This window comes from Pavona decussata, unplaced genomic scaffold (assembly GCF_977016875.1).
Source record: "Pavona decussata unplaced genomic scaffold, jaPavDecu1.1 SCAFFOLD_102, whole genome shotgun sequence".
In the NCBI taxonomy this organism is placed as follows: Eukaryota; Metazoa; Cnidaria; class Anthozoa; order Scleractinia; family Agariciidae; genus Pavona; species Pavona decussata.
In genome coordinates, this window is record NW_028145517.1 from 8,737,034 (window position 1) to 8,763,496 (window position 26,463).

Genomic DNA, 26,463 nt, shown 5'->3' on the forward strand with positions numbered 1-26,463 from the left:
CAAAGCGTCCTCTTGACGAATAGAAACTTCTTTTCCTAAATATTTTTTCTTTATTCGGTTGCAGCCTTAAAGTATTACAGCAATAATATACAAAAGCAACTATTTGGAGTGCAGTAATTACTTTCTGTTTGACATCCGATTGCAACAATACAAAGCAGTCCAGTTCTAGAAAAAAAATGGCGGGCAAAAGTTGAGTCATGTCGTCAATATTTGTACAGTTATTCCAAAATAGTTGCAATGAAAGCGAACAAGGAAGAGAATTGGGCATCGTTTGTACACACGAAGCTCTGGGTTTACCTCGCAGTTTGTGTCAACCCTTCTGGTTAATTGTAATAATTGTAATCAGTCTACTTTTAATTTTTGCTTGCAAATGTTTAGAGTTATAATTTTATTGCGCGCGATAGCGGCTGTAGCTCAGCTGCACTTGTAGTAACAATTCTACTTAATGTTTGAACCTCTAAACAATCTCTGTCAAATCCCAGAGCCTGTCTTCGTTTGACTGGGTATCAATTCAACGCTGAGTATGTGTAGCGTGGGCTCACAAAACTGGTGTGGAACAAAAAAAATAGTGTGTCACTAAACTTTCGTTGTCTGCTCATGCACATCATCGCCACCCTCGTCCCCAGACCCCACAATTTTGTCGCTCACAGTGATATTGACGTAGGATCTTGCCGATTCCGACAGCATCTCCGAAAGGGTGTGGCACATTTCAGCAAACGTCGGTCTACTCCTGGGGTCCAACTCCCAGCAAGATGTCATCAAGTCATAGAGCTCGTCAGAACAGTGGACTGGTTTGGACATACGATATCCACACAAGAGTTTGGTTAGGAGGAGAGTGACGGGAACAGAGGGATACGGGGCTCCCCCGATAGTAACAATCTCCCACAGGAGGACACCAAATGACCACACATCTGACATAGTAGTATACACCTGGTCTTGAATAGATTCTGGAGCCATCCACTTGATAGGCAGTCGTCCCCCACCACTCTTCACGTATTGTCCATCTCCGTATACATCGCGCGCCAGTCCAAAGTCTGCCACTTTAGCCTCGTGGTCTTCTGTGAGAAGAATATTTCTGGCTGCAAGGTCGCGATGTACAAACTTTTTGTTAGCAATGTGGTTCATCCCTCGCGCACAGTCCAGCGCGATTTTCAGTAAATCACGTGAGCTAAGCGTGGAAGTGACGTTGACGTACGTCTCATCCGCTGGCCTGCTGGACCGCAGATAGTCGAGCAAATTTCCGCCTGAGACGTACTCGGTAATTATGTACAGCGGTCCTGGTGAGGTGCAGGTTCCCACGAGGCTGACGACATGTGGATGGTGGCCAATCTCCTTCATCATCTCCATCTCTTGTAGCAGATCTTTGATATCGAAACGATCTGCATTTTCCTTAACTGTCTTCACAGCAACTCTCATAGAACCATCCTCTGTAATTACAAACAGCAATTAATATGACGTGCTACGAAAAACAAAGCGGTTTTCGAAAGAAAAACACGGCTCTACGCTAATGATTCAGTGATCGGAAATTAAGCTGTTACCGTATGTAACGCAATATGCCACCACTACTTGTTTGAAAAGCACGTGTTGGAAATAGAAGTACGAAAATTGCACTTTTATTTAGTACTTTTCCTTGTTTCCTTTGGCGTTTTGCTACTCAATCCACTTTTTATCTCCCTGAAGCTCGCACTAATTATGGTACGTATAATATTAGATTTCTTGGTCCTAAAATCGACGACTCAATGAAGGCTCTAAGTAATCACTCGTTAACTAGATGAACAGAAACTTAAAGCAGAATTTCATTAGCCTTTACCAATAATATTACTTTACATTCATAGACACTTGTATGTAGTTATTTATTTATTTATTTATTTATTTATTTATTTATTTATTTATTTATTACTATTATTTTTACCTGACCAAACAAATTAAATGTAAACCTTTAAGGGGCACCCGACTAGTTTAACTCATCATAGTTACTTCGGGTGCCCTGCTACCAACTTTCTTGTTTAAATCAAAATTAATTAATTGTAATTTCTTTCTTTTTTTGGTACAAATAAATTGCTGCTGTTGGGTGAAGTTAGAGATATGGTCATATATCTGTATTTTGTGAAACAATTGTTAAATATACACTAGCCATAATTACGCTCCCTTTCCATCCCATGACACCCACCAGTCATAAGCGTGCCTTCCAGCACCAGACCAAACTGTCCTTCGCCGATTTTCTGACCAATCACCAGCAGATCACGAGAGATCTCCCATTCGTCGTTGCCATCAACCGCACAGCTCGCGAATGAGGGCAAATTACTTCCTGGATAAAGTGCAAATAGAAACACTAAGTAAGTTTCAAGATGCAATCGATGAACTGATCGACGAACGAGAATCCCACATCAGGAAAATTGTATAATTTGTGCTAAAACATGTTTGGGGTTTGAAGTTTGAAGAAGCAAATGATACAACACCACCAACAATTTAGATGAATACCCCTGGTAGACAGCCATAGAGTTTACTCAAAGTCGTGCGACGTCGTGCTCGCAGTCGTGCGAGCACTTGCCTCCCACCAATGTGGCCCAGGTTTGATTCCCGGTACTAGCATCATAAGTGGGTTTAGTTTTTTTGCTGTTTCTCGTCCTTTCTCCAAGAGGTTTTTCTCTGGTTACTCTGGTTTTCCCCTCTCCTTATTCCAATTGGACGATACGTATTGAACATGCTGCTGAGAGCTCTTAGGTGCTCCATGGGTAGACAAATTGTATTTACGTTCCTTTAAATTACTGCCTCTCATTTGATTAGTGCTATGAAATGTAGGCGAGTTAGGCCTTTGAGTCTCCTTTCCGATGAACTTAACTTCGCTAAGTTCATTTTGCGATCCTTTAACGACGGACGTAAAAAAACAAATTAAAACCCAAGTTAAATAAAAGTCATGTGAAAGACAGCCACAAGCATTCAGTTTACCGAGTTCTAAGAGATCCCTGTGCCCTCTCGGCTCAGCTCCTCCGCTGTGAGAGCGCCTCCTCATCTCAATGAGATCCTCCAGTCCAGGCACAAATTGAGGATACGGGGCTTTCCTTTCATATCTTTTCCTTCGTTTCATCAATAAATAGAGTGCAAAAGCTATGAACCCCAACACAGCAATGCTAACCACGATCGACACTCCAATAACGATGGAAGTTTGGGAATCATCAGTAGCAACCACACCGCTAGGGTCAGAAATGGCGGCAGTTTTGAACATTGTCTCAGCACTGTAGATGCTTGTGTTAAAAATGGAAAACGCTCCTGAGCAAGCAAAGGGAAAAAACAAGTTATGCCATGGTTAGGGTCAGCCTTAACGTGTAACATAACCATGTTTAGTCATAAAAAGCAGCTTCTTTATCGTCATTGTCATCGTAATTGTTATCATCGTTACTGCCACCATCATCGTCATAATCATTAACATCAACTTTGATCACCATCATCACCGCCATCAACATCATCTTCTCATCATTATCATTATAAAAGCTATTACCATCATTGAGTTCATCGTCATCGAAACCCACTTCTCCAAATTATTCCGATATTTAACTGTGACTTGAAGAGCAACTGGCTCAGCAGTTGGCTGAACAGTTATCTATTCAATAATTGAATACTTTCGTGACTCTTTACACCCTTCCTTTTTAAATACGTTTTATCATCCAATTTTGCTATCGTTTCATTTTATGATAGTAAATTAACTGTGAAGACTCAGCTTGGGAACCTAGTTGTATTGTGTTGTACTATTGTATTGCCATCTTCATCGTTGTTGTTATGATCATTACCATCACTTTCAATTTTTACCATCATCATCATCATTCTTACAACCACTATCCCCATCATTGAACATCGTCATTGTCAACTTTATCAGTATCGCTATTTTTCTAATCGCCTCTATCCTCGTTCTCATCATCATGATCATCACCGTTACCTTGATTGTCAACAACTGCACGAAAACAAGCTAAAATTACAAGAATTTATAAAACACTCTCGAGGTGGCTATCGCTATGAATAAATAAAGAACAGTATTTTTTAAGGGCAGGAATTACATTTCTGATTGGTTTCCTGAGCCCCTCCTCTATTCACTTATTCTGTTAGTCCCACCAAGAACAATGGTGGACCTCTTGCTCTGCAATAGTTGATCACACCGGGTGAGACTGTGCTCTAGTCAGACGTTGACAGTCACGTGACCTACCTATGCGCACTAGGTATGTGGAATCAGATTGCAAATCTGTTAAACGTGTCGTTGTTTCGTGCGGCTGTACGGCAATAACCTCCCATTTTGGGCGAAGAATTCCAAATCTCATATACTCCACCGTCAGATGTTTTACTATGGACGTGTTAGCTAAGTTCCATTCCACTGAAACTTCGCTGGGACCAATCTCCGTTACAGTAACTTGTGATGGCTTGTCCGGTACCGGAAAACAGATCTTTCCGTCCCCGGTGTAACCAGGAAGACACAAGCAGGTATAAGCACCTTTATGTTAAACATAAAAAGAGTTAATATGGTCGCCAACCCATTAACACCCTAAGTATGACCCCTCAGGCTCTTAGGCTTTACCTGTTAGCATTTGACCGCGGTCAGACGTAAAATAATAGAAAAGTCCGTTAAAAATAAGGTCTTTATTTTGAGACCTCAAAGATGACAAGTATTTTTGAGTCCGTGAGTTTACTAAATCATTTTACGATTTACTAAAATAGTTTCAAGGTTTTTTTGAGGGAAGTCTTGCTGTGTCTGTTTTCTGTTTGAATGCGTGACATAAGGAAAACCGATTTCACTAAAACTGTTTTTTTAGTAAATCGTTAAAAGATTTAGCATACTCACAGACTCGCAAAAAGCGTATCATATTTGTGCTCTCAAAGTGAAAACCTTACCGTTTCCTATAATCACGCGCTCTCAATAATCACACAACGAAAGGTTTCGGCAACAAGTTTATTGAGTCAGATTCGACTGCTGTACACTGAGTAGCGAATGACGTCGTAGCTGAGTCAATAGACTCCCGTGGGAGGGAGGGTTGGGTTGACGTGCTTGCCCTATGAAAACGAGCTTATGACTGACCGATCCACGAAGCTCGCGTTACGATAAGCTTACTGACGTCATATGATACGCACCTAATTACCAAAAATCACTAAACGTAATTTATGCTCTTATTTCCGTTTGGCCGTGGTTAAGGTTTGCATGCGCACGACAAAAAAACGTGGTATCCAAGAAGAATAACAAACGCTGTTGGGACATGCGCACACAGGGTGTGTAGAGCTCTTCCCTTTTACGCATGACCGACGGGGGGAGGTGACCTGCGCATGCAGTCAAGCCAAAGGCCCTGGAAACTTTACCTGTTCACAGACTAACTTATTTTGTTTCCGTTCACCTATTTATTACTTTGATCTATATCCCTCATTTATAGTTTGACATTCTCCTCCAATGAGCTCAAGGCAGTTGTCAAAAAACATAAAAAGAACGCTTCAACGTTCTGTTAGAAACTCTTGACCTGAAATAGTCCTTTTACTTCTGCGCCTTTTATACGAGATTAGAAAAAAATTAAGGAATTTCTATCATTTTTCGTGGTTTTCTCCCGCTTAACTGAAATTGGCAATAAGATATCTGAAGCTTTCGGGCGTCTGATTACGATGTGCATTCAAGCAATTAAAGAATTGTTCGCAGGTATTTTCAACGAAAGTACTTAGAGAAACGTTTTTGAAATAGTAATAAAAATAGTCACCAGAAAGCAAATACATATATTAGAAATACCCATGGCTGCAATAAAAGTAATTTCAGTGAAGTGAACGCACATTGGCCTTAATCAAAGTAATTTGGTGGCACAATATATTTATTAGTTTGGGTTACATATATATGCAGGACAATTGTCTGAAGACACTGTCACTTAATGCCCATTGAAACGATCAAAAATGATTTCAATCCTTCAGATTTGCTATATGAAAAACATTTTTTGTCCATGCATTTGTTTAGGGAGCTCGCCGGCAACTTATTGTTATCCACGTATTGCCGCGAATCTTTTTGACAAATTTCATAGTTCACTGTCTGTCATATTTCCTGCTTATGAAATCTTTTCTATGTACGTACGTGCGTCAATAATTACAGCCGGATAAATCAGATTTGCCCTCCAAGCGAACTGAAGGATATGAACTTGCAAAGACCTTCAAGTAAGTAAATATACCACATGGCGGACAGTAAATATTTTTTCTTTTTTCGTTTTTTTTTTTAAGAGTGAAATGAAACGGGCAGTTATAAGATTGAACAATTAAGGAAAACTGCACGAAAACCCTCATCGGCACCCAACGAGGAAATTTAAGCAAAATGCTTAAATTCTTGTCTCCTGTGTTCCCAGATCATTTTGTTTGTTTTTTTTTGAAAGGCATATCTGTGAAAGCACTACAGTAAGATATTATTCGGCTACTTTAGCCGAAGATTTAGCTGCAGAAACCTTTAGGGCCATGAAAGGAGTCAATATTCCCGGAATTTACGAGCTGATATGGTCTGATATTGGCTTTATGAAAAGCTAGCCGACCTTTCTTCGCACTTTAAACGACATATTTGCCCTCCCGCGAATACAAAAGGAAATAGTTTTCAAATATTACGAGATTTTGAGTAAACATTTTGCCGCCATTTTTTCGTGAAGCCTGTAAAGTAAAAAACATGACGAAAGTCCAAATTTAAGAGTTGCAGATTTACTTAGTAAAGATTCGATGATCACGTTTTGTTAAAGGATATTTTATTACTCTGTATATTTTCCATTCGCGACCTCAAGCGGGACGCTCTTCTTGCCAACAATATTATTTTCCTCTCAGGTGGACGAGGTTACGCTATTTCGGGGCATTTTGTGGCCATGTATATAGATTTCGCAACTTAAAACGGTTGATGAAATTCTTATCTCAGCGATCAAAGACTACATGTGAATATCTGACGACAGGGCACCGGCTAACAATGCGATTTTATTACCAAGGCTTTTAATGATGGTCTCCGGCTTCAGTTTTAGCAAAGAAAACAGCTTCGACTGTTCCGGGGCACCCGAAGAGAACATTTAAGCAAAATACTTAACATGCTGTGCATGTGTTCCCTGATCGTTTTGTATCTAATACAGTTTGATTTGTTCAGATGCTTTTGCTGAAAATTTAAATTACAAAAGTAATGGGAAACGGAATCTTGTGTCCTGAATTTACGAGCTATTCTTGGTTTTACGGAAATGCTAGCTGACCTTAGTTCGCACCTTTATCGAGATGGTTACCTCTCCGAGAACGAAAGCAATTAGTTTTCCAGTCTTGCGAAATTTTGAGCAAAAAGACCCTTAGATTTTCGGTAAAACCAAATCCGGCCGAATTCTGAGGCGATTAAGGCTTTCCGAACAGATACCCACCGATATGAACCGTTGGGTGTCTCTGATATTTAAAATGAAATATTTTAAGTTCGAAGTTTGAAACTAATACTGTGAGAATTCATTCGGTTTCTAACCGGAATCGCTTTAAGTGAGATAAAGCAATTAGTTCAAGTCCTGAGGGAAACCGCTTTAATTTTACTTTAATTTACGGCTACAAAATCCGTCTCCGGTCGAAGATTGACAGTATGCACTAGAATACTGTCAATTCGTTAAAAAGCGGTCAAAGCTGACACGAACAATTTTAAAGTCACGAATGCTCTTGGGGTATTTTCGTGCCACTATTTAGAAACTGCGTTGACCTTATATCTGTAATTTCAAGTTATGACTGACTGAAATGCTCCCTTCAAGGTAAGCCTTTATCTATATTGGTTATATTTGTTTGCGTCGTCATTAATTTAGCTCAGTGCCCCACGCGTCTGTTTGCTCAGCCTCCCACTCCAAACAATTCACTTGTTTGTTTTTATATTTTTCTGATCCTACTGCTTCCTCAATCACTCGCTCTCCCATCTCCAAAACCTGAGCCTATTTCAGACCAAAATATGTCATTTTTCGGTACCCCAGTTTTCAGACCGAACATTTCGGGCCAGAAAGCTACTATTTTACGTGCACAATGTTAAGTACCACAAATTCGATTTTTAACAATTTTGAAAACCAAAGTGTTGATAAATTTAGGCTATTTGCATGAAAAAACTTCTACCAGTTGATCGTAAAAGGATTTACAAAACACTTTTCGGGGCCGAAAGCTGTTTGGCAGTTCTGTGAAACTAGCTCGCCCCTGGCTTTTAAAATTTTTATCTACTTTCAGACCTGGTCTCTAGAATCCATCCCCGTTTCTTTAAAATCCATATCCATTTCCAGACTTACTGACCAAAATCGCTAAAATCTGCCCCTATTTTCAGACCAAAACGGCTCAAAACTATGCCCATTGGGCGCCACACATACCTTATAATTTATACAGGGGAGTAACCCTCCCCCACTAACCGGATGGATGAATTCCTACCTTCATTGTTTTGGCACTGGGCATGCCGACCACATGCTAGGCTTTCTTTGCATTCATCGATATCCTCACAAAGTGTCCCTACACCAGGAGCTAACTTATCCTTGAACCCCTGACGACACTGGCAGCGGTGTGAACCTAAAGTGTTGATGCAGTGTGCGTGCTTAGAACACCGATGTCCTCCTATTTGGCATTCATCAATGTCACTGCAATTGACTCCATTCCCAGTAAATCCGCGTTTGCACGCGCATTCCAAGTGAGCGCCGTCCTTTTGCAACTCTCCGTGTTCGCTGCATTTTTCTGACGTTATGTTAAAAGAGCAGTTTGCAAATTTTGGCGTTTTCTGCAGAGTTGTCTTATTCTTACAAAAACAATTCTCGCCAAATTTTCTGCACATGCTCACTGAGTCATTATATGATTGACAGATGTCATTGCACGATAATCCTGTCCTGTTCTTAGAGCAAGAACAGTTGGTAGGTTGGGGGTTGCAGTTGCCGCAGTCAGCGCACCCACAAACAAATGACTGCAAGGTAACTGCTGTCATGTTTTGCCCAGAAATGTCAGGTGGGGACTGACAAACAGCACCATCTAACACCACCTTTGGTTTCCTTAACAACCATCTCGGAAGCCAGCTCAAATGGCAGTCGCACTTTATTGGGTTATTGGTCAGGTGAATACTGCTAATCTCTTGAAGCCCATAGAAAGCGTTGTCTTGAATCCCGGAAATATTGCAACCACTTAAGTCCATTGCCTTTAAGCTTTTGAGGCCGATAAAAGCGTCCGATCCGATGAAAGATACGGGATTTTCGCTGATATCCAGACTATCTAAAAACTGCAGATCAGTGATGCTTTCTATGGGAACCTTTTCAAGCCGGTTTCCTTTGAGTCCGAGTTCCTTTACTAGCGGTGCGCAGCTGAAAACACCTTCCTCGATCCTTTGTATTTGGTTTGACGCCAGCTCTAGACTGGTAAGAGACATCAGATTCCCCAGAACCTTGCTGCTTAGTGCTCTCAGCCGATTAAAGCTTAACAACAGCGTTTCCAAATAATCTAACTTATCAAACGCACCTTCTTCCAACACGTTTATTCTATTAACACGGAGGTCAAGCATTTTTAAGAAAGGTACAGTTGTAAACGTCCCCCGAGATATATTCTCCAGCTTATTATGATCCAATCGAAGTTTCGTTAAAGACGTTAATCCTCGGAACGTTTCTGCACCGATGTTTGAAACCTTGTTTTCCTTCAGGTCAAGTTCAGTTAGAAACCGCTGTTGAGAGAAGGATCCATCTCGTATCGTTTGCAGACCGTTTTTATCTATATATAGAATTTGCAGAAACGGGTACCTTCTGAAAGAAGTATTTTTCAACTCAAGGATATTATGAGAAGTCAGCCTCAAAGTACTGAGCCTTGGTGAAAGATTTTGAGGGATGCTTTTCATTTTGTCGCCTGTTTTAAACTGGCAGAACGCGATGACAAATTCGGACAGTGTTCCATTGAACATTCGATGCTCGGTGTGACAGCGAGAGCAGCGACTGCAGACATCCTGTTGAGGCTGAGCTATCACTGGACTTGTTAAAAACACAGAAATGGTAAAAAACACTCGGAAGAGTGTGTAGACGTCCTTCATTGGCTCTCACGCACAAGTACCAAGTCTTACACGAATCACCCTGTTGAAATGAAAATCAATTTTTCAATAAGAACTGTTACAACGAAAACAACGTGACCTGTAGAGAACACAAATAGCACTAAATGTACTCACACTTCCCCTAATCTGCTTATACTTATGAAACAGAAAACCTTTCTGCGTTGAACTTAATTAATCTCGATGACTGATTGGCAGTTTTATCCACTTTCATCTCAAAGTTGACAACTGGAGGTCGATGCCAAGCATATAATTGAAACAGCGGAACTTTCTCATTCAATTTATTCATGAGCCGTCCGACAGTCTCGATATTTATAACTTTGTCTTTCTTCGTGATTTCTGTACCTTGGTATATAACAGTGCCGACTAAGAGAAAACCAACGGAATAAACGCCACTGTGCGTTTTAATCTATACGTAAATTAGCTGAACGTGCAAGTAAACGAAAACATCTTTAATCAGCTGCTCGGCGAATCAGGCTTTTCCTCTTCTTCAAAATGGTAATTGCCTTGCTCGTGCAGGGATCAAAGTTTGGCGAAGCATTTGTATCCAGTGTAAACAGAGGCCAAGATTAACCTTAAATGAATATTCCATTTGTGGTGTAGGCCCATTTTTCATGACAGGTTCAATTAATGGCTTTCGGAAACTCACTTTGTCTTAAGGTGAAAATGGTAAATATGGAGAACAGGTGGCAAGCCATTTTTTAAATGATTTCAGTGCCTATATTTGCACGTGAACGAGGACTATTATCACGGACAATTCCAAGGACCTAAACACAACCAATCCGGAGTTATTAAAATCGGCGTGTCTTTTGAAAGACTTTAATATAGCAGCGTTGAAATACAAGTCACGAAATTATATTTTCTGTGTCGATAGAGAGGGAAACAGGACTGCGCGCGGCCCCATTGAAGTCGAACCCTCCGTGACAAAGTGATTGGCTGGGCAGATTTTGTTGTAGTTTAAAATTATTTCACCTAGCTCTTGAAAATGCACACGGAAAATGATCCTATTTAGTTGGTTCTGTTCATGAATAAATTACTGCGAATGTAAGTAGTGGAAACGTTTAAGGGCAGCTTTATCGATTTTATCACAGAGATCAAGTTTCGGTTCAATCGCCAATGCAGCCGAGAAATCAGTAATAATATACTGCTGACTCAATGTAAGACTTAGTTGAACTGAATAAAAATCCTGAAAACGTGACAAGGGTTTTATTCGATATCACAATAGTGTCCATATTTAGTTGGGATTTTTAAAACTGTTATGTTGTTTAAATAAGTTCTCCTTCTTTTTCCTTGCCATACCCTTATGTTGCCTTTTCGTATATTTTCAGGGCTAACAGTCTGTCATTAATGTTCAATTAATAAGAAAAAAAAAAAAGAACATTTCCACAGCTTAACACAGATAAATAAATAATTTATTATTTTATCCAAGAAACACTTTAGAAAAAATTAAATTTTATTCTACGCCTGTGCGTCACATAAATACATCCGTTAACGTCATTTGCGGATTTTAACACTGAACGTGCTATCTCCGTTTTCCTTCTTTGCACGTTTGTTTTGTTTTGTTCTGTCTTGTCTTTTGAGTAAATAAATCAATTTTCAACAACCTTAACATGCCCAATCCAAATGAACAATGTTTCTGCTCTAAACTAAATAGAATCACATACACGGTATTTTATAGTGTTTGGCACCAGTTTTGCTCGCATACTATTGAAAGACATATCAAAGATATAGCAGGAGTGAGATATACTTTGTTAGTTGACATATTTAAGAGGCTGTGACTGAGGAAAGCATATGTTACGAGATAGAACTGAGGAACGCGGGTTTGTAACAATTTATCATACCCCTACTGGCCTGAATAAAGCGTCTCTCCGCCGTGAGACCATAGATCTTTACACATTTTAGAACTCCCCTAGGTAAGTTCAGCCAGTCTAACCAGTATTATCGATTCAAGCGCAAGTCAGTTTTGATTAAGCATTTTGTCCGGCCATTCCCTTTGAAGGAAAGTTTATTTTCCAATGGTCACGTTCTTTTAGGTCAGCACCATCAGTGGTAAGGTTTCTTCAAGGGGACTCAAATAGGCCATTTCCGAGTTGCTGTGAACCTCATTATGAAAATTAGTTTTGTGTGCATATGAATGAAAACTAATTTTAATAATAAAAAAAAACAAACTGCACTTAACCTCGCTTTCATAATGAGGCTCAAAGCAACACGGGAATGGCCTATTAGATTATTGAGAATATGATGGTACTATTGGTACAGTTTGTGTCCCCACACATGAGAAATCTACCTAATCACGTTTCATCTACACGGCTCATGGAAAAGAAACTCAGTTTTGGCGCTCTGAGTCCATAGCTAGTTTAAACCCTCTGTTGATTTCCAAATTAAGGACATTCATTCAGACAACAGTAAACTGAAATAACTTTTCCGGTCACTCAGATTTCAATTTTGTTCGGACTACTTTACTAAATGAACAACATTTCCGTGATAAAAAACAAAATGTATTTTTTCGTGTCAGAGTCACGATTTCGTCACTTGAGAAATCGTAACGCTTTAACTGTTTGCCCGGCTCGTCCGCTGATCAGGAGGGCAAACTGGTCACTTGCCACTATTTGTATCACGTTGGGTCTGATTGGTGTATTTCGACCTTCATTATTTGGGCGACAAACTGTTCCTTCTGTGGTCCGTCGCTGAACGGATCTCCCGCCAGTTGTGTTTCTTTATCATTTCCATCTACACTTCGGGAATTTCGATTCCGTGTTTTTATAGACGTAATATAAGAGTCCAATAAGGTCATGGAAGACGGTGAGAGCTATGGGAACACTAAGATGGCCTTAGGCTCGAATGACTCTCCCTCTACTGTCTGAATAACATTCTCGTGATGAACTATAAAATCCTGGAAAATATTCTAAATGCATTAAACAAGGCTTTGAAGTAGGTTTAGTGACAGAAATCCGGCAACGAAAAAGCCTTTATTTCCTTGCGAACTGTCCAAGTCGACACTTACTTACAATGAGCTTATGTTTCGTTATTGTAACAAAACGCCACAAAAGTGTTTCTGTAGAGGAAGTGCCGGCTGATATTTGCCGGAGGTAGTTTATTTTCTTTTTACCAAATACAGGAACAATAAATTCCATGGGAAAGTAACAGAAGGGAGTTCTAAGACAAAACAGTTTTTTGTCTTGTTCAGTGTGCTTCAGTTATCGCCCTTGTGTAATAAAGATTGTAATACTGCGCAGCGTAGTTAATAAATGTGAATTCAAAATATTATAAAATTGACGCTGTAAGATATTTTAACCGACGTTTCGGCAATGCTGCCTTCTTCTATCCTGAAGAAGGCAGCATTGCCGAAACGTCGGTTTAAAATATCTTACAGCATCAATTTTATAATATTTTGAATTCACTTATCGCCCGGCCCACTAGAGACCAAAACTGCAGACGTTTCGGCAATATTTTCGCACTCTTTGCAATTACAGAATGTTTCGAACGAATCTGAATTTAGACCATGCTTGTCAACTAAAATGGAATTTGCTTTTGAATACGACCTGTTTTTCTAAGCAGCTTTCGGATATGTTGAACTAAAATTATTAGCACGACCCACAAATTAAACAAGCTTTGCCATTGTACTAACCTTGAAACAAATTCCCTTTCGAATTGCACACCTGGCGTCACATGATCTGCCACTAGTTATGGACCGTTATGTTACATTTTGGCGATTTCTGGACAGATGGGGACAAAATTCATGAGTATGCGTTCGTGCATGTAAGGAAAAGCATTTAAGAATTTAAGCGCATAGACGAAGCGAAAGCAATTTGCGACTTGGGTGCTTTGTATGACATGATGATAAGGCCTTCCGAAATTCGTACCACGTGATCACTTTGAAAATACTTAGTGGCTTATTGACGTCTGACGTCTGCAGGCTTTTTTGCAAAACCTGTCGTCCTGCGGTTGTGATACAAGTTGCCGTAAGGCGTAATTAACCGAACTAAGCTTCTGCAGATTGTAATACAAATATATCCTGAATTTTGGAATAAACTCAGTGCTTTCATCACGTTGGAAGTGCATTCTCGGTTTTTACCCTTTGATTGTGCTTTGGCTGTTACTTTTTAACCAAAGCATAGCACACCTTGTTGTAAGGCTTGATATCGAAATCGTCTTTTTACAAGTCCAGACCAATGCAAAAATGATGAATTTATATCACACCCATTAGCGGGTTCTTTTATTGAAGATGGATGAAGTTTCGTCTGAAACATGTTTACATTAAAAAAGTCGTGACCTTCATGAAAATAATTTCCTGCCTGCTGGCACGACGGAAATTAGGTAATTTACGATAAACTTATGCGTTATGATTCATCAGTCACGGTAAATGAAGCCATCAGTGGACTGGGTAGGCAAACCTTATAACCTGTGAGCTTAGCAAGCGGCCTGATTGCACTGAATTTTTCAGGGAGATGTTATTTTGACTTCCGAATAGGTATCAATATCATGAAGAAGAAGAAGAAGGAGGTGGTGTGGGCCTTGGAGATGTCCTTTCCGTGTTCGGGAAAAGAAGTCCGAGGAGAGGACGGTCAATTACGGGCCACTGCGATTCGAGCTGAAGAAGCAGTACCCTGGCTATGATGTTGAACAATGCAACATCATCATTGATGTGCTGGGGGTATGGTCAAGGGATGTAGACCTGACAATGAGGAACCTCTTTGGCAGCAGGGGCTATGACGTATTGAGAAGGATGCAGAAGGCTACCAGCTCGAGTTCTCTCAACATAGTGAGAACTTTCAAAGCTACCGTCACTTGACTTTCCCTGAGGGAATAGCATAGGAGCTCAATATTGTTTTAGTATCAAAGAGCTTTAGATTGTCTATTGAATTTATCTTTTATCGCCAATTTTTTTTTAATTCAGCAGTTTTCTTTTTACAGTTCCTTCAGATCGCATATATAGGTTACGCTGCGCGCCCTATGTGTTTCTATTTTAGCATCCATACGTTTATCAACTGCACATAAATAATAACAATAATAATAATAATAATAATAATAATAATAATAATAATAATAATAATAATAAAAACCTTACAACGACAAGATGATTCGGACGACTCAAGTTTAAAAGTCATCGAGTCGCTCGACTAGTTACCTGGTATCTATTTCTTTTTTTCTAGTTTCCATAATCCATACCCGTCTCTGTAAATCCATACCCCTTTATGAGGACTTTCAGACCAAAACGGCTAATATCCATATCCTATTTCGAACCAAAAAGGCTCAAAGACCATGCCATTTGGCGTCGCACATACCTGTGTAACTTTTTTTTATATATATATAGGGGGGTAAACCCCTCCCGCGCACTTTGCTCCAAATCAGGCGCGCCGTCACGCCCTTTGCATGGGGTGATTCGTTTAATCTACGCGCATTTTACAAGGGCTTTCGAGATTTTAGTCATATCCTCCTCGTACATTTTTCTGAGTTTCTACTAATTGAACGCGTTTTGAGCCGGAAGCATTCGGTATAAAGTGCAAGCACGAGAACGAAAAATGTCGTTGACCACCAACGGGTCAAAAAAAGTTTACCATGATCGAGTTTTCAGATAAGAAAAATAAATTTCATGGTATTAAATTTATTTGCGAACTTCAGGACATACACTGATATCTTTGGAAAAGAGGACCTTTGTTTTATTTAATTACAGTATGTGGTCTATTGCTTTTAACAGTCATGTACGTTAGTCGCCGAACCTTTGTCAACCTTGCCTTCTGTCAATACTGTTACTTCCATAAAACAGACACTCGCTTGGTTCGAGAAGCACCTCAAAAACGAACTCAGATGTTCACTCATACAAGTCCCTTCGGTGTCCACAGGCCCGGTGGAATGCGACCAGTATATCATGGCATACTGATTTCTGAATCAGGTCATGGCGACATGTTCTTCTATTGCATGTACCCTTCGTCTGTTTGAACAAACATTTTTTACAGCCGTCCTGTAATTAGAACTCTGAATTACATACACAATCGGGTTAAAAGAGCAGCTACAATACGCTAAAAAATATGACACTTTGTAAGGCAATGTGTCCGTTGCAACATTCATTGCCGAAACCGCAGCGAACGGTACGAAGCAGACCAGAAATATTAAGGTCACTGTGATCAACAATCTGACTAGTTTTCTCTTGCTCTTGTTGTCTTCCTCCTCCGCTTTATTTCCCTGATTGTCGGAAGATAGAATATCTTCGTTTAACACAGCTTTGACAATGCGAAAATAGCAAAGCAACATAACAAGAAACGAAAGAATCACTAATGCCGCTAACAAGCTCCAGTAAGCTTTAGAGGTTGATGCTTTCCAGTCCATATGACAATTTTTTACCTCATCAACGTACTTTTGTGCGACAAAAAGCGGTATGACAAAAGCAATAGAGAATGCCCAGATTAGGGTGATAGCAATGTAGACATGTTGCTTTTGAAGTCGCAGGTTTTCTTCCATTGGTAAAAGCAGTGCGTTGTGTCTTTCAAAGGAAATGACTGTAAGAGTTATTCCCGAGACCAACAACGTTATTCCTGCCACATGATGCATACTGACAAACTTACAAAGGAAGCTACCAAGCCCGCCCTTTGGGTGGTCAATAAATTGCAGTATCACACCTGGGACGCAGAACGCAAGGCTGATAACATCAGCAGCTGCGATGTTTGCTAGTAGAAAGTTTGTTGTAGTGTGCATAAGGCGTGTTCTTTTCACCACTACAATGAAGAGCAGGTTTCCAAGGATACCAACCAAAACTGCAAGACCGTAAAAAGGTAGAAGCACAAGGTTGATGATCTGTGGTTCCATCCTCCCTCGGCCAGCTTGGCTTTTTAAAGCGTTTGACGCGGTTGTCGTAAAGGCGCTGAATGTTTATCAATACTGTAAAACATGATGGTCGCGAGCGCTGTAAATTGAAAGAACTGTTAATTACTCTTGGGAAAATAAGTTGCTTCGTCATTTTCTTTCTTTCTTGTCCAGCTAAATTAATGTGTACATTTGTTGTTGTATTTTTAATTAAACTCGAGCAATATTTCCAACGGATTACACTCTTTTTTCTTACTGTTATAAGAACGTCTTATTTTCGGGCTGAGGCTGAAAGTTCTTATTTTTTGGCAATTTGAGCCTGAAAAGTTCTTAAGATGTTCTAAGTTACCTGATACAGTATTTCAATATACGCGGGCGGCGGACGTGACTAAGACACCTATTGTTTGGGTTAATTGGACAACATAGACTGAAATTTTTAAAGAATTATTTATCCGTATTTATACTGTTCGTTTTAAAACATTTGGTCAAAATAAAAATGTGGCTAACTGACCGTCTCAGCCTGGGTAATGTTCTTAATTTTAAGTTAATCGCAGGCTCAACGTTAGTTAAAAAAAGGTTTTAATAAAAAAAAAAGAGTGTATGTGTAATTTACGAGAATTCAAACTCATTAATGATTTGTTTTTGGCTGCGCTCATTTGCCCCTCTTAGTTTTCCAAAATGACTAATGATAATATTTTATTCAAATTCAAATCAACTTGCAAAGGAGAACCTTGAGCCTTGAAGATGACTTGATTTGAAGATGTGACTGGAAGATGTATTCTTCTTAAACATGGATCGGTACGGTTTGTAGGAGCGGGTTCTTTTGTTAGGCAAATACACATAAATGCAACTCAGTTAAGTGCACAATTGAAGCGGTTCAATTATAGAGTACAGGGCCACTTATTTACATCTTATTGTATAAGAATAGAATCTCAGCGTTATGCCTCGTTCTTCACAACAGGCCGACACCGGTGGACCAAAGTGGCCCTGACATCGTATTGTTAGTTCAGGTCTGAATAAGTATCATTCTCAATTCTTTACTTCACCCTTTAAGTTATTATTTTTATATGTGACTTCTTTACAACTGTTATAAAGTACAATGTGATTCAGTATAGATCACTTGTTGCGCATGGTCACCATCTGACCGCGGACACGAGAAAATGGCGGACGTGTCGACAATTTTCACTGGCCTGTTTATTTTTATGATCTTCGCTTTCATTTTAGCAAGAATTATAAAGATAACAATATCTTCTAGTTGGTACAAGAGAAATTCTGCCGAGAGTCAGAACCGCTATGCAAAGCTTACCGGCGTGATTTTCCAACCGGTAAGACGAAAGCTTTTCGCTGATCTGGGCGAGCATCTAAAAATAATGAACGGCGATGTTTTGGAAATTGGCATCGGCTCAGGACAAAACCTCGACGATTATCCTCAAGGTACATCGCTTATAGCCGTCGATTCAAATCCACATGTTGAAAAACTTCTCAGGGAAAACCTGGGAAGAGCTGGAAATGGCACAGTCCACTTGAAGAAGTTTGTTGTAGCATCGGCAGAGGACATGAGTTCCATGGGGAAGGTCGGTGTGGAAGACAATTCTGTTGCTGCGGTGGTTTGCATGAAGTTGCTATGTTCGCTCACTGATGACCAAATAACGAAAACTGTCCGTGAAGTGAAAAGAGTTTTGATGCCAGTGAGTATGTTTAGTTTATTCTACCGCCATGTGCCTACAAAAAGAAGCCACCTCCCCCACCCCGCCCCCCTCCTTCCCAGACACCAGCTCAACCATTCCTGGAAGATATAGACTGCAGTCATTGGTTCTCTTTAAAGAAATTGAGTCACGCCAATTCTTCAAGTGGAGTACAGTGAATCCGCAGGGTGTAAGTTATGAGGATGAACTTGCATTTAAATTGCCTTCATACTTCTGAAACCCAGCACCATGGTGACAGAGTATTTGCATAGTGATGGCAAACAGGGACAAGATTTCCGCACAGCCTCATACATTAACAAAGGTTATTCACACTTGCCCTTTTGGAATAGAGTCAGCATGACAGTTGTGCATGTATAATTATATTCATGACATGTTAATTGCCACAGGATATTAAAATGTGTTTAAAAATTTGTAGGCAGAGAATATGTTGAATGACAAGGGTTGTGTATCTTTTTTTGCATGACAATGAGCAGCCGGGCTTAATGGTAGTAGCAATCTAAATCGGCCTTAAAGAGGCTGGTATAGCTAGGATGTATTTGTCAGCTGACTAAATCAATCTTTCTCACCTTTGCGGGTGTAACATGGAAATTTAGCTGCTATTCAGCCATGACACATTGTTGTCTTAAGCATCCCCTGGAAAAAATATGCCTCAAAACTTTGTAATGTCACCACAATAATATAGGACAATTTTATCAGTTACTGTCATAGGAAAAAGTGCATGTTGTTTGTCAGTTGTTTATGCTCTGATGGGTACTTGAAAACTGAAGGTGAGAATAACCTGGCCAGGCCAGGCCCCTTTCCTATACCAGAATTTCCTGTTTAAAGAATTTCTCGACAACAGCCACAATAGCCACATTTTGCCGACATTTATATACAAGCCCTGGGGTTTCTCCCAATGCTTTCTCACCAATTTCGCTTTAGTTTTTCTTTTTCTTTTCCACTCTTTTTTCAACTCTGTTTTTCTCATTTCTTTCAGGGTGGACGATTCTTTTTCATGGAACATATAATAGGTCAGTGTCAAGGTTTTTGTCAGAAAATGAAATTTTGCTTAATCACTCAGACCTTCAAACCCTCCCCCAAGGGGTTCATCAAGGTGATCTTCTTTTCATTCTGGTATTAGAAACACTAGCCATTAATATTAGGTATGATACAACAATAGAAGGAACCAAAATTGACAATCAAGAACTGACACCACTTATCTTTCTGGATAATCTAACTATTTTTCTTAAGAACAAAGAATCATTTTCACAGGCTTTGCCATACGCTAAGCACATTTGATAAGTAATTCCAGTTTAAAACTAAATTAAAACAAAAAGTGACAATTATTGGATCTTGCTTCACTTTTACTAGGAAAATCTTGGACTTTACAATACATCCTTCAGCAGCTTGTCTCAAAGTCACAGTTGTGGCCGACCTTGTACAATGGATGTCGCTGTGACAGAGAAACACTTAATTGGATCAAGCAAGGAGGATTCAAAATGGTGCAAGCTGAAAAAAGATGGCTAAACTGGACTCCAACAATAATTATGGGATCCAAAAGTATTCCCTTGGGTTGGCATATAAGATGCCTTTTGTATTTTGTGTCTTCAATGCTTGTTGGTTTTGCAGAAAAGGAACAATGCACTCAAGAGAAGAAACAATTGTAACTTTAGTTTGCTGTTGGAAATTGTGTGGTGTTTTAGTTACGTTTTAGTGACCATCCTCTTTGAAAACACGATTTTGAGCTTTGTTTGATTTAGTGACATGATTTTAAATAAGTGTTAAGCGATAGACCACACGTGAGAACCTGATGGTCTTAAACTTTGGAACTCCGAACCTCAGGATTGACAGAAAAAATTAAAAAACAATAGAATATATAGAACATGAGGAAAGAGGGCAGATATTGGACTTGCACTGCGAAGACCCGTAGAGAAAAAAATAATAATTCAATCAGGATTACTCATACTAACTAATCTTTGGAGGTAATTTCCCAAAATTGCAGTCAAATTTTGGGTCAGCAAACAGTCCTTCTACTCATCAAATAATTATTATTTGATGGCCCATGTTATGGCTCCTGGGAAGACTAGTTATCTTCCTTTTCATAGTGGAATGGCAACAGTGATTAGGGGCCTCAAAGAGATGGGTAAAAGGAACTGGAAGAGTAGGAGGAAAGAGGCAGGAGGGAATAGGGTGAGCATCTGAAGAGAAGGGTGTGGGAAAAAGGGGAGAAGGGGGGCCCAAAAGGGAAGGGGTGCAAAATGGAAGAGAAGGGGAGAATCAGAAGGGAAGGGGTTGGAAATGGGAGAGAGGGTAGGAGCATAAGAAAAGGGGTGAACAAAACAGGATGGGGTAGGAAATGGAAGAGAAAGGGAAATCACAGGGAAAACAAGGGGAATGGGAAGAAAGGGTGAACCACAATGGAAGGGGGTGGGAAGTGGTGGAGAAGGAAAGCAGAATGAAAGAGTAGAGAGGTTGGGACCAATAGGGAAGGGGTGGAAAATGGGAGGAGGGGGGAACCAGAAGGAAAGAACTGGAAAATGGGAGAGGAGGGGCGAATCAAAAAATAAGGGGCTGGGAGGTGGGCAAGATTAGTTGTGAGAGATAACAGGAAGCTGGAAAAAGGAATAAAAATTTGTTTCATCACATTTTGATAATGTGCAAATTACAAAGAAGACAGCTATCAGGGAAGGGAAGAGGAAGTATAGGATGTAACAATTCGGAAGTGGCCTTTAATTGAAAATAAAAAGTTTTACTTGAGCTTGCTCTAGTACATTCTTGGAGGCAGGATCTGTGGGGTCATGCAGTTGGTGCTTTGTTCGCAAGACATATTGATATACAGTTCACAGAAGAAAAGGACATAGAGCACAGTTTAGAGTACTGGTTATAAATTGGTTGAGTCTTCTAGAATGGCCAAGTCAGATGATTAGCGTACTATACGAGCAGCAGTGACCTGTCTACTCAGGACATCTTATTCCAGCATCAAACTCAGTACCTCAAAAATTTGCATGATCAAGCCAATATGCGACATTGACTGATAGGTTAAAATGTTATCATGATGTATCTGAAAGTTCGTTACGCACATTTATTTGGCTATCAATATAACTAGATATCTTATTAACATTAAGAAGGGCAATTGAGTCCCATGTTATGGAATGTTGATCATAGTCAGATTGCTAAACACCTCATTTTTAGGTGACGTTTTGGTATATTAAATGGCAAAACATTGTTTCAGTAGCTATCCTTATTGCAGACTCTATGAAGATTAAATTGGTTAGCTAAATCCTTAAAATTTTCAACAGTAATAAGCTGGCATATAGTTCTACACTGAAGTTACTTCTAAGTTACTTATACACTGATAAAATAACTAAACCTTTTAACAGCATTCCAGATATAGGTAGGTAGGGAGGTAGGTAGGTGGGTTGCCTTTATTTATACACGATGTATATGAAAGCTGAAAGCTTGTGGGGTTGTGTACAATACATTACTACTAGATTAAATACAAGTAGAACTAAATATTAAATACAATTAAATGCAGTGTAAAAGCATATTAAAATGCTATCAGTGCGACTTGAAACATATTAGCTTACATTCAAATATATACAAAATCTTCAAGTTCAAACCTAGCGGTCGAGGCTGATAATCGTTGAATTTGACTATAAATATGTTATCATCATCATCATCATCATCATCATCATCATCATCATCATCATCGTCGTCATCATCATCATTATGATTATGATTTTGTATGAGACAAATCCAAGAGCGATCAACCCCCCCCCCCCCAACCCCTCTGAACCAGCGCCAGTACCATTGTAATTCATAAATCACCAAATACACAAAACTTGGGTTTTATAAATCTCAGAGATGTATTTTTGCTAGTTATAAATTGCAGTGGAAGTTTGCTTTGTGATTTATAAATCACAGTCAACGGGCTTTGCATTGTAACTTGCATCATAACGCAATATACCACGCCAATGTAACTTTTTACTTGTTACAATTTTATTTATTTGTAATTTATTTTTCTTCTTCCCCCACCTCGATTAGCCACCTACATGAGGGTGGAAGAATTTTTGTATAAATTTATTTAGTGTGTTTATTAAAGTTTTGTTGTTGTTTGTTGTTTGTCGCAAATATTTACATAATTTTTTAATAAATTCCGTGCAAGATCAAATACAAGATCAAAATCACCTCCTTTGATGAAAGTTCTATTTTAACCCTTTAACCCCCAAGGCAAAACGACTTTTTCTCCAGATTCAAGACTACAGACTCAATGTGCATGTATGATATACCATTTTAAAGCTACTCATGAGTGTAGTTCATAACTGATATAATTATGAACGAGAAAAGTTATGGCTTTGAGATAAATGACCTTAAAACGTAAAAATTTTAAAGTTCAAAAACGTCCCAATCCTTGTGTATATTAGGTATACCTCCAAACTATAGCTCATTTGGCAGTTCTCAACATCTTCATTAATGTGAGAGCTGTCTTAAGACCCACAGCGTCTAGGGGAAAAAAGTTGAAAAGTTATGGGGGTGGTCAACATATCACATATGGGAGGGGGTTAAGTTTTTATCCTTTTAATGAGTAGATCTTCAAAAGATCATCTCCGTGTCAAAAATTTATAGAAATCTGTCAAATATTGAAAGAGTTATGAAATTATGTGCCAATTGGCACTCTTGGGGGCTAAAGGGTTAACTAGGAAAGCCACCAGCCGTGTTCTACAAAGGACCACAAAGGGAAGATTTTACAAAAAGACAGTACACGTCACGCTTTTCTTTAGGTAACGCAATATACCATCACCTGGTGGTCATACACTGGTTATGTTATGTTATGTTATGTTATGTTATGTTATGTTATGTTATGTTATGTTATGTTATGTTATGTTATGTTATGTTATGTTATGTTATGTTATGTTATGTTATGTTATGTTATGTTATGTTATGTTATGTTATGTTATGTTATGTTATGTTATGTTATGTTATGTTATGTTATGTTTGTTATGTTATGTTATGTTATGTTAATTATGTTATGTTACACAAATTGAACCCCAAATAGTAATATTAAAGTAGAACATCGATTCACATACCTGACTTTGCGATGTCTGTGGCGGATTAGACGATGATATTTGGTCGGCAAATTGAGAGCTCGAGGCGGAACGAGTCTAAAGAATTTATAAATAGACATTAAGCAAATGGCTATTCTCTACGCATGAGGCGAGACTGTTTGAATAACGGCATGTTAAATGAACTTACTGGTCTGTTGAGGGCAACGAAGACCTCAATGATGGCCACAGACACAACTGTGGAAATTCTCCGTGTCAAGGTTTCTTCGTCCGCCATGCTTAACTTTTGAAAGCCTGGGGACTCTGGGTACGAGATTCGCTTTGCTTCCCGCCCTTTTCCCCGCGCCTTTCCCGCCAAAAGGGAAATGTCAAGAAAATGCCGCTGGGTAACGCCGAGCCCGCGAAAAAATGTAAATGAACGCTTCCTAATACGGATTTGAGTGGAGATTTTACGGGACTTGTCGTGGATGGGTCGATGGTCTTGGGACGCACATCTGGCATCCCTCGCACAGATTTTTTTGCAGGGGCGGATGACATCACAAAGAGAGAGAACCTGGGATAGAGATTGGCATCGAACGCACTCTCTAATCTACGATTATCACTAGTTGTCAATCGGTTTTCGAACAACCCGGCCCTGAGACAAAAATAGTTGTATTGGCGATTTATATTAAAATTACAATAAAATAATGTAAAATTATCGCTAAGTAATATTTTTTTACAAATGGCACCCCATACCAACCGGCATTTGCAAAAATGATTTATGAATCGTTTTGGTTGGGAATTGATAATATGCAGTTAAGTCACACCCAGGGAATATTTGTATGTAAGTTTGTAAGAACATCAAATAAAAAAAAATAACAACTGAAAAAAAAGAAAGCGCAATGCACTCGCCCCACAATTGCGTACCGCTGTTGTATCCACAAGTTTTTGTAAAGTTGAAAGTTAAAAATTCCAAAATTACTCACCTTTCAAAACAAATTCCTTAAAAGAGACGGCCGAAACGGTTTTCCTAACGTTCTTATTTTCGTACCACACTTTAAAAAACGGCATTTTTCCTAAGATCTAGCGAAGGCTAGGCCACGTGCAATGACAAGTGAATTGTGAAATCCCTTAGCTTGTAACCGCTTCGTCGAGTCACATCCCCGGGATATGATCTAGTGAGGGAGGGGGGGGGGGGGGGAGAGATCGCTCTTGGATTTGACTCATACATTATGATAATTAGTACAGGCGATTGAAACATTTTCCACAAACAACAACAGAGCAGATCGCGTTGTTCGCACATCACTGCTCCTTCTCCTGACGTACGGTCGATCCTTTGAACAGGTAGGTCAATCTGGCTTTGTAATACGGAATCATTACTGCGTTCAGCACCGGTGCCACAGCCGAAGCGATCACGCCGACAGCAGAGGCCATTCCATGCAGGTTAAAATGGAGCTCTGTATAGGTACCGAACACGCCAAAAACTTGGACGAGCACAAACGGCAACCAGGACACATTGTACACCACAGTTAGCCAGAAACACAGCTTCGTGACCTGCCGCTCTTCAAGTGATTTGTTTACTCCCGGAGTGCTGTACGAGAGATATATCTGGATATATATCACTACTGTTATGACGATGGAAAGACCAAAGAGCGGCATCGAGTAGCCAAGAAATACCTGTAATGATTGCAACAAGAAGGTGATTTCAAATTAGGTCGTTTCAGGCGAGAATCGTGACTCTAGCCAATCACAACAGATTCCAACAACACCCAGCCGTGACCTGCAGGCACGTGTTTTCCCAACCTTGGTACCACTTACAGCCAGGCGCGGGAAAGCACGTACATGAACAGAAAGAACAAAGTCATTAGGTTTAGTTAGCTTTTTGCTTGGCTTCCTGGAGCAAAGTTTTCTTGAGCCGGGATATTATAAGCATTACATCTAGTGAGGGGAAAAGTCTTACGAGTGGAGCTCATGCCCAGTCCAATATCCTCCCTGCAGTATTTTTTATTTTACTTTTTTCTTTCCGTCAGTTGAGCTTAACGGGTTCTTCACTCGGGCTCAGTGAGACGCAGGGTTGATATTGAGAGCTTTTCTTCAGAAGGTAGCAGTCTTTGGCCGTGGAAAGTAGGTCTTAGGGGCGATTTCTAGTCGGGCAGGATGAAATTATGGGGAATTTTTGACAAGGCCAAAGACTTAGGCCCTGTTCAGGCTAGGTACTCGTGCCAGGGCTCTGTGCTCGGGCACTAAAACGAACGTTGTTCAGACTCCTTGGTGCACAAGGAGCAATCGTGTTCTCGTTCATCAATTTAGCGCCCGCCATTTTGTTTACTGTACCGTAGGAAAACATGAAAACTGACAAAATCCTGTTCAGACCAGTGCCCGTACCCAGGAACGGTGCCCGAATACTACCCTTGGAGGCACTACGAAAGCCGAGGAGGGACTTCCGACTTCCTACTTCGGACTTCCGACTTCCGACTTCCGACTTCCGACTTCCGGCTTCCGACTTCCAACTTCCAACTTTTTTTTTTTAATTTTTTACTTCTTAATTTTTTTTAAATTTTTTTTTTTTTTGGAAATAAACTCTAGTGACGTAACAAACGGCAAAATGTTTTTGCGCGTTTTTTGTTTGTTTGGTAGTGCCGACATTCTTTCGCTGAAATTGACTTCTGAGAGTTTTATCTATAACGTTCTCGGGGTAACCTCTGTTGCGTAGTCTCTGTTTGAATAGAGTGATGTTTTCTTCAAATTTTGTTTTTGAAGAGTTTGTTCTGATAAGTCTTAAGGCTTCGCCTTTGATAAAGCCTTTCCTGACGCCTGGAGGGTGGCAAGAAGAAAAATGCGTGTACTGGAACGTTTCTGTCGGTTTGAAGTGCGTGCACGCGTCAAGTTTGAATTCTTT

The 26,463-nt window shown here is 39.7% G+C and overlaps 4 protein-coding genes across 6 annotated transcripts in view; 1 reads left to right on the top strand and 3 right to left on the bottom strand.

The window, feature by feature from the left end:
* Nucleotides 1–27: 27 nt before the first annotated feature.
* LOC146472123 (uncharacterized) lies at nt 28–23,905 on the bottom strand. 3 transcript variants are annotated; one of them, XM_085120709.1, is made up of 7 exons: nt 23,776–23,905; nt 23,610–23,684; nt 8,398–10,061; nt 4,199–4,480; nt 2,950–3,270; nt 2,171–2,308; nt 28–1,427 (listed from the first exon to the last, which is right to left on the bottom strand). In XM_085120709.1, the coding sequence occupies exons 3-7, from the start codon at nt 10,019–10,021 to the stop codon at nt 577–579; spliced, it is 3,216 nt and encodes a 1,071-aa protein (XP_084976835.1). In that variant the 5' UTR covers nt 10,022–10,061; nt 23,610–23,684; nt 23,776–23,905; the 3' UTR covers nt 28–576. The 3 variants fall into 3 exon arrangements, with proteins under 3 accessions (XP_084976835.1, XP_084976836.1, XP_084976837.1); XM_085120710.1 differs by lacking the exons at nt 23,610–23,684; nt 23,776–23,905 and adding an exon at nt 13,665–13,806; XM_085120711.1 differs by lacking the exons at nt 23,610–23,684; nt 23,776–23,905 and adding an exon at nt 10,154–10,419.
* On the bottom strand, nt 15,229–17,395 carry LOC146472124 (QRFP-like peptide receptor). Its single transcript, XM_085120713.1, has one exon. The coding sequence runs from the start codon at nt 16,838–16,840 to the stop codon at nt 15,926–15,928; it is 915 nt and encodes a 304-aa protein (XP_084976839.1). The 5' UTR covers nt 16,841–17,395; the 3' UTR covers nt 15,229–15,925.
* Nucleotides 17,574–20,277, top strand: LOC146472125 (thiol S-methyltransferase TMT1A-like). The gene is made up of 3 exons (XM_085120716.1): nt 17,574–18,525; nt 19,520–19,553; nt 19,894–20,277. The coding sequence occupies exons 1-3, from the start codon at nt 17,998–18,000 to the stop codon at nt 20,187–20,189; spliced, it is 858 nt and encodes a 285-aa protein (XP_084976842.1). The 5' UTR covers nt 17,574–17,997; the 3' UTR covers nt 20,190–20,277.
* LOC146472126 (apelin receptor-like) overlaps nt 21,581–26,463 on the bottom strand; it is an 8,992-nt gene continuing 4,109 nt past the window's right edge. The window contains exons 2-3 of the mRNA XM_085120715.1: nt 23,232–25,241; nt 21,581–22,710 (exon numbers count right to left, since the gene is read on the bottom strand). Coding sequence (XP_084976841.1) covers nt 24,867–25,241 — 375 coding nt within the window. The 3' untranslated portion in view covers nt 21,581–22,710; nt 23,232–24,866. The remainder of the gene's footprint in view (nt 22,711–23,231; nt 25,242–26,463) is intronic.

Coding starts and splice junctions, on each gene's coding strand:
- LOC146472123 (XM_085120709.1), bottom strand. CDS start 10,021: ATGAAGGACGTCTACACACTCTTCCGAGTGTTTTTTACCATTTCTGTG. Junction 4,481..8,397: donor CCAGTGCCAAAACAATGAAG/GTAGGAATTCAT, acceptor TTTAACATAAAG/GTGCTTATACCTGCTTGTGT. Junction 3,271..4,198: donor CACATACCTAGTGCGCATAG/GTAGGTCACGTG, acceptor TTGCTTGCTCAG/GAGCGTTTTCCATTTTTAAC.
- LOC146472124 (XM_085120713.1), bottom strand. CDS start 16,840: ATGGAACCACAGATCATCAACCTTGTGCTTCTACCTTTTTACGGTCTT.
- LOC146472125 (XM_085120716.1), top strand. CDS start 17,998: ATGGCGGACGTGTCGACAATTTTCACTGGCCTGTTTATTTTTATGATC. Junction 18,526..19,519: donor TGAAAAGAGTTTTGATGCCA/GTGAGTATGTTT, acceptor CATTTCTTTCAG/GGTGGACGATTCTTTTTCAT. Junction 19,554..19,893: donor TTTCATGGAACATATAATAG/GTCAGTGTCAAG, acceptor CACTTTTACTAG/GAAAATCTTGGACTTTACAA.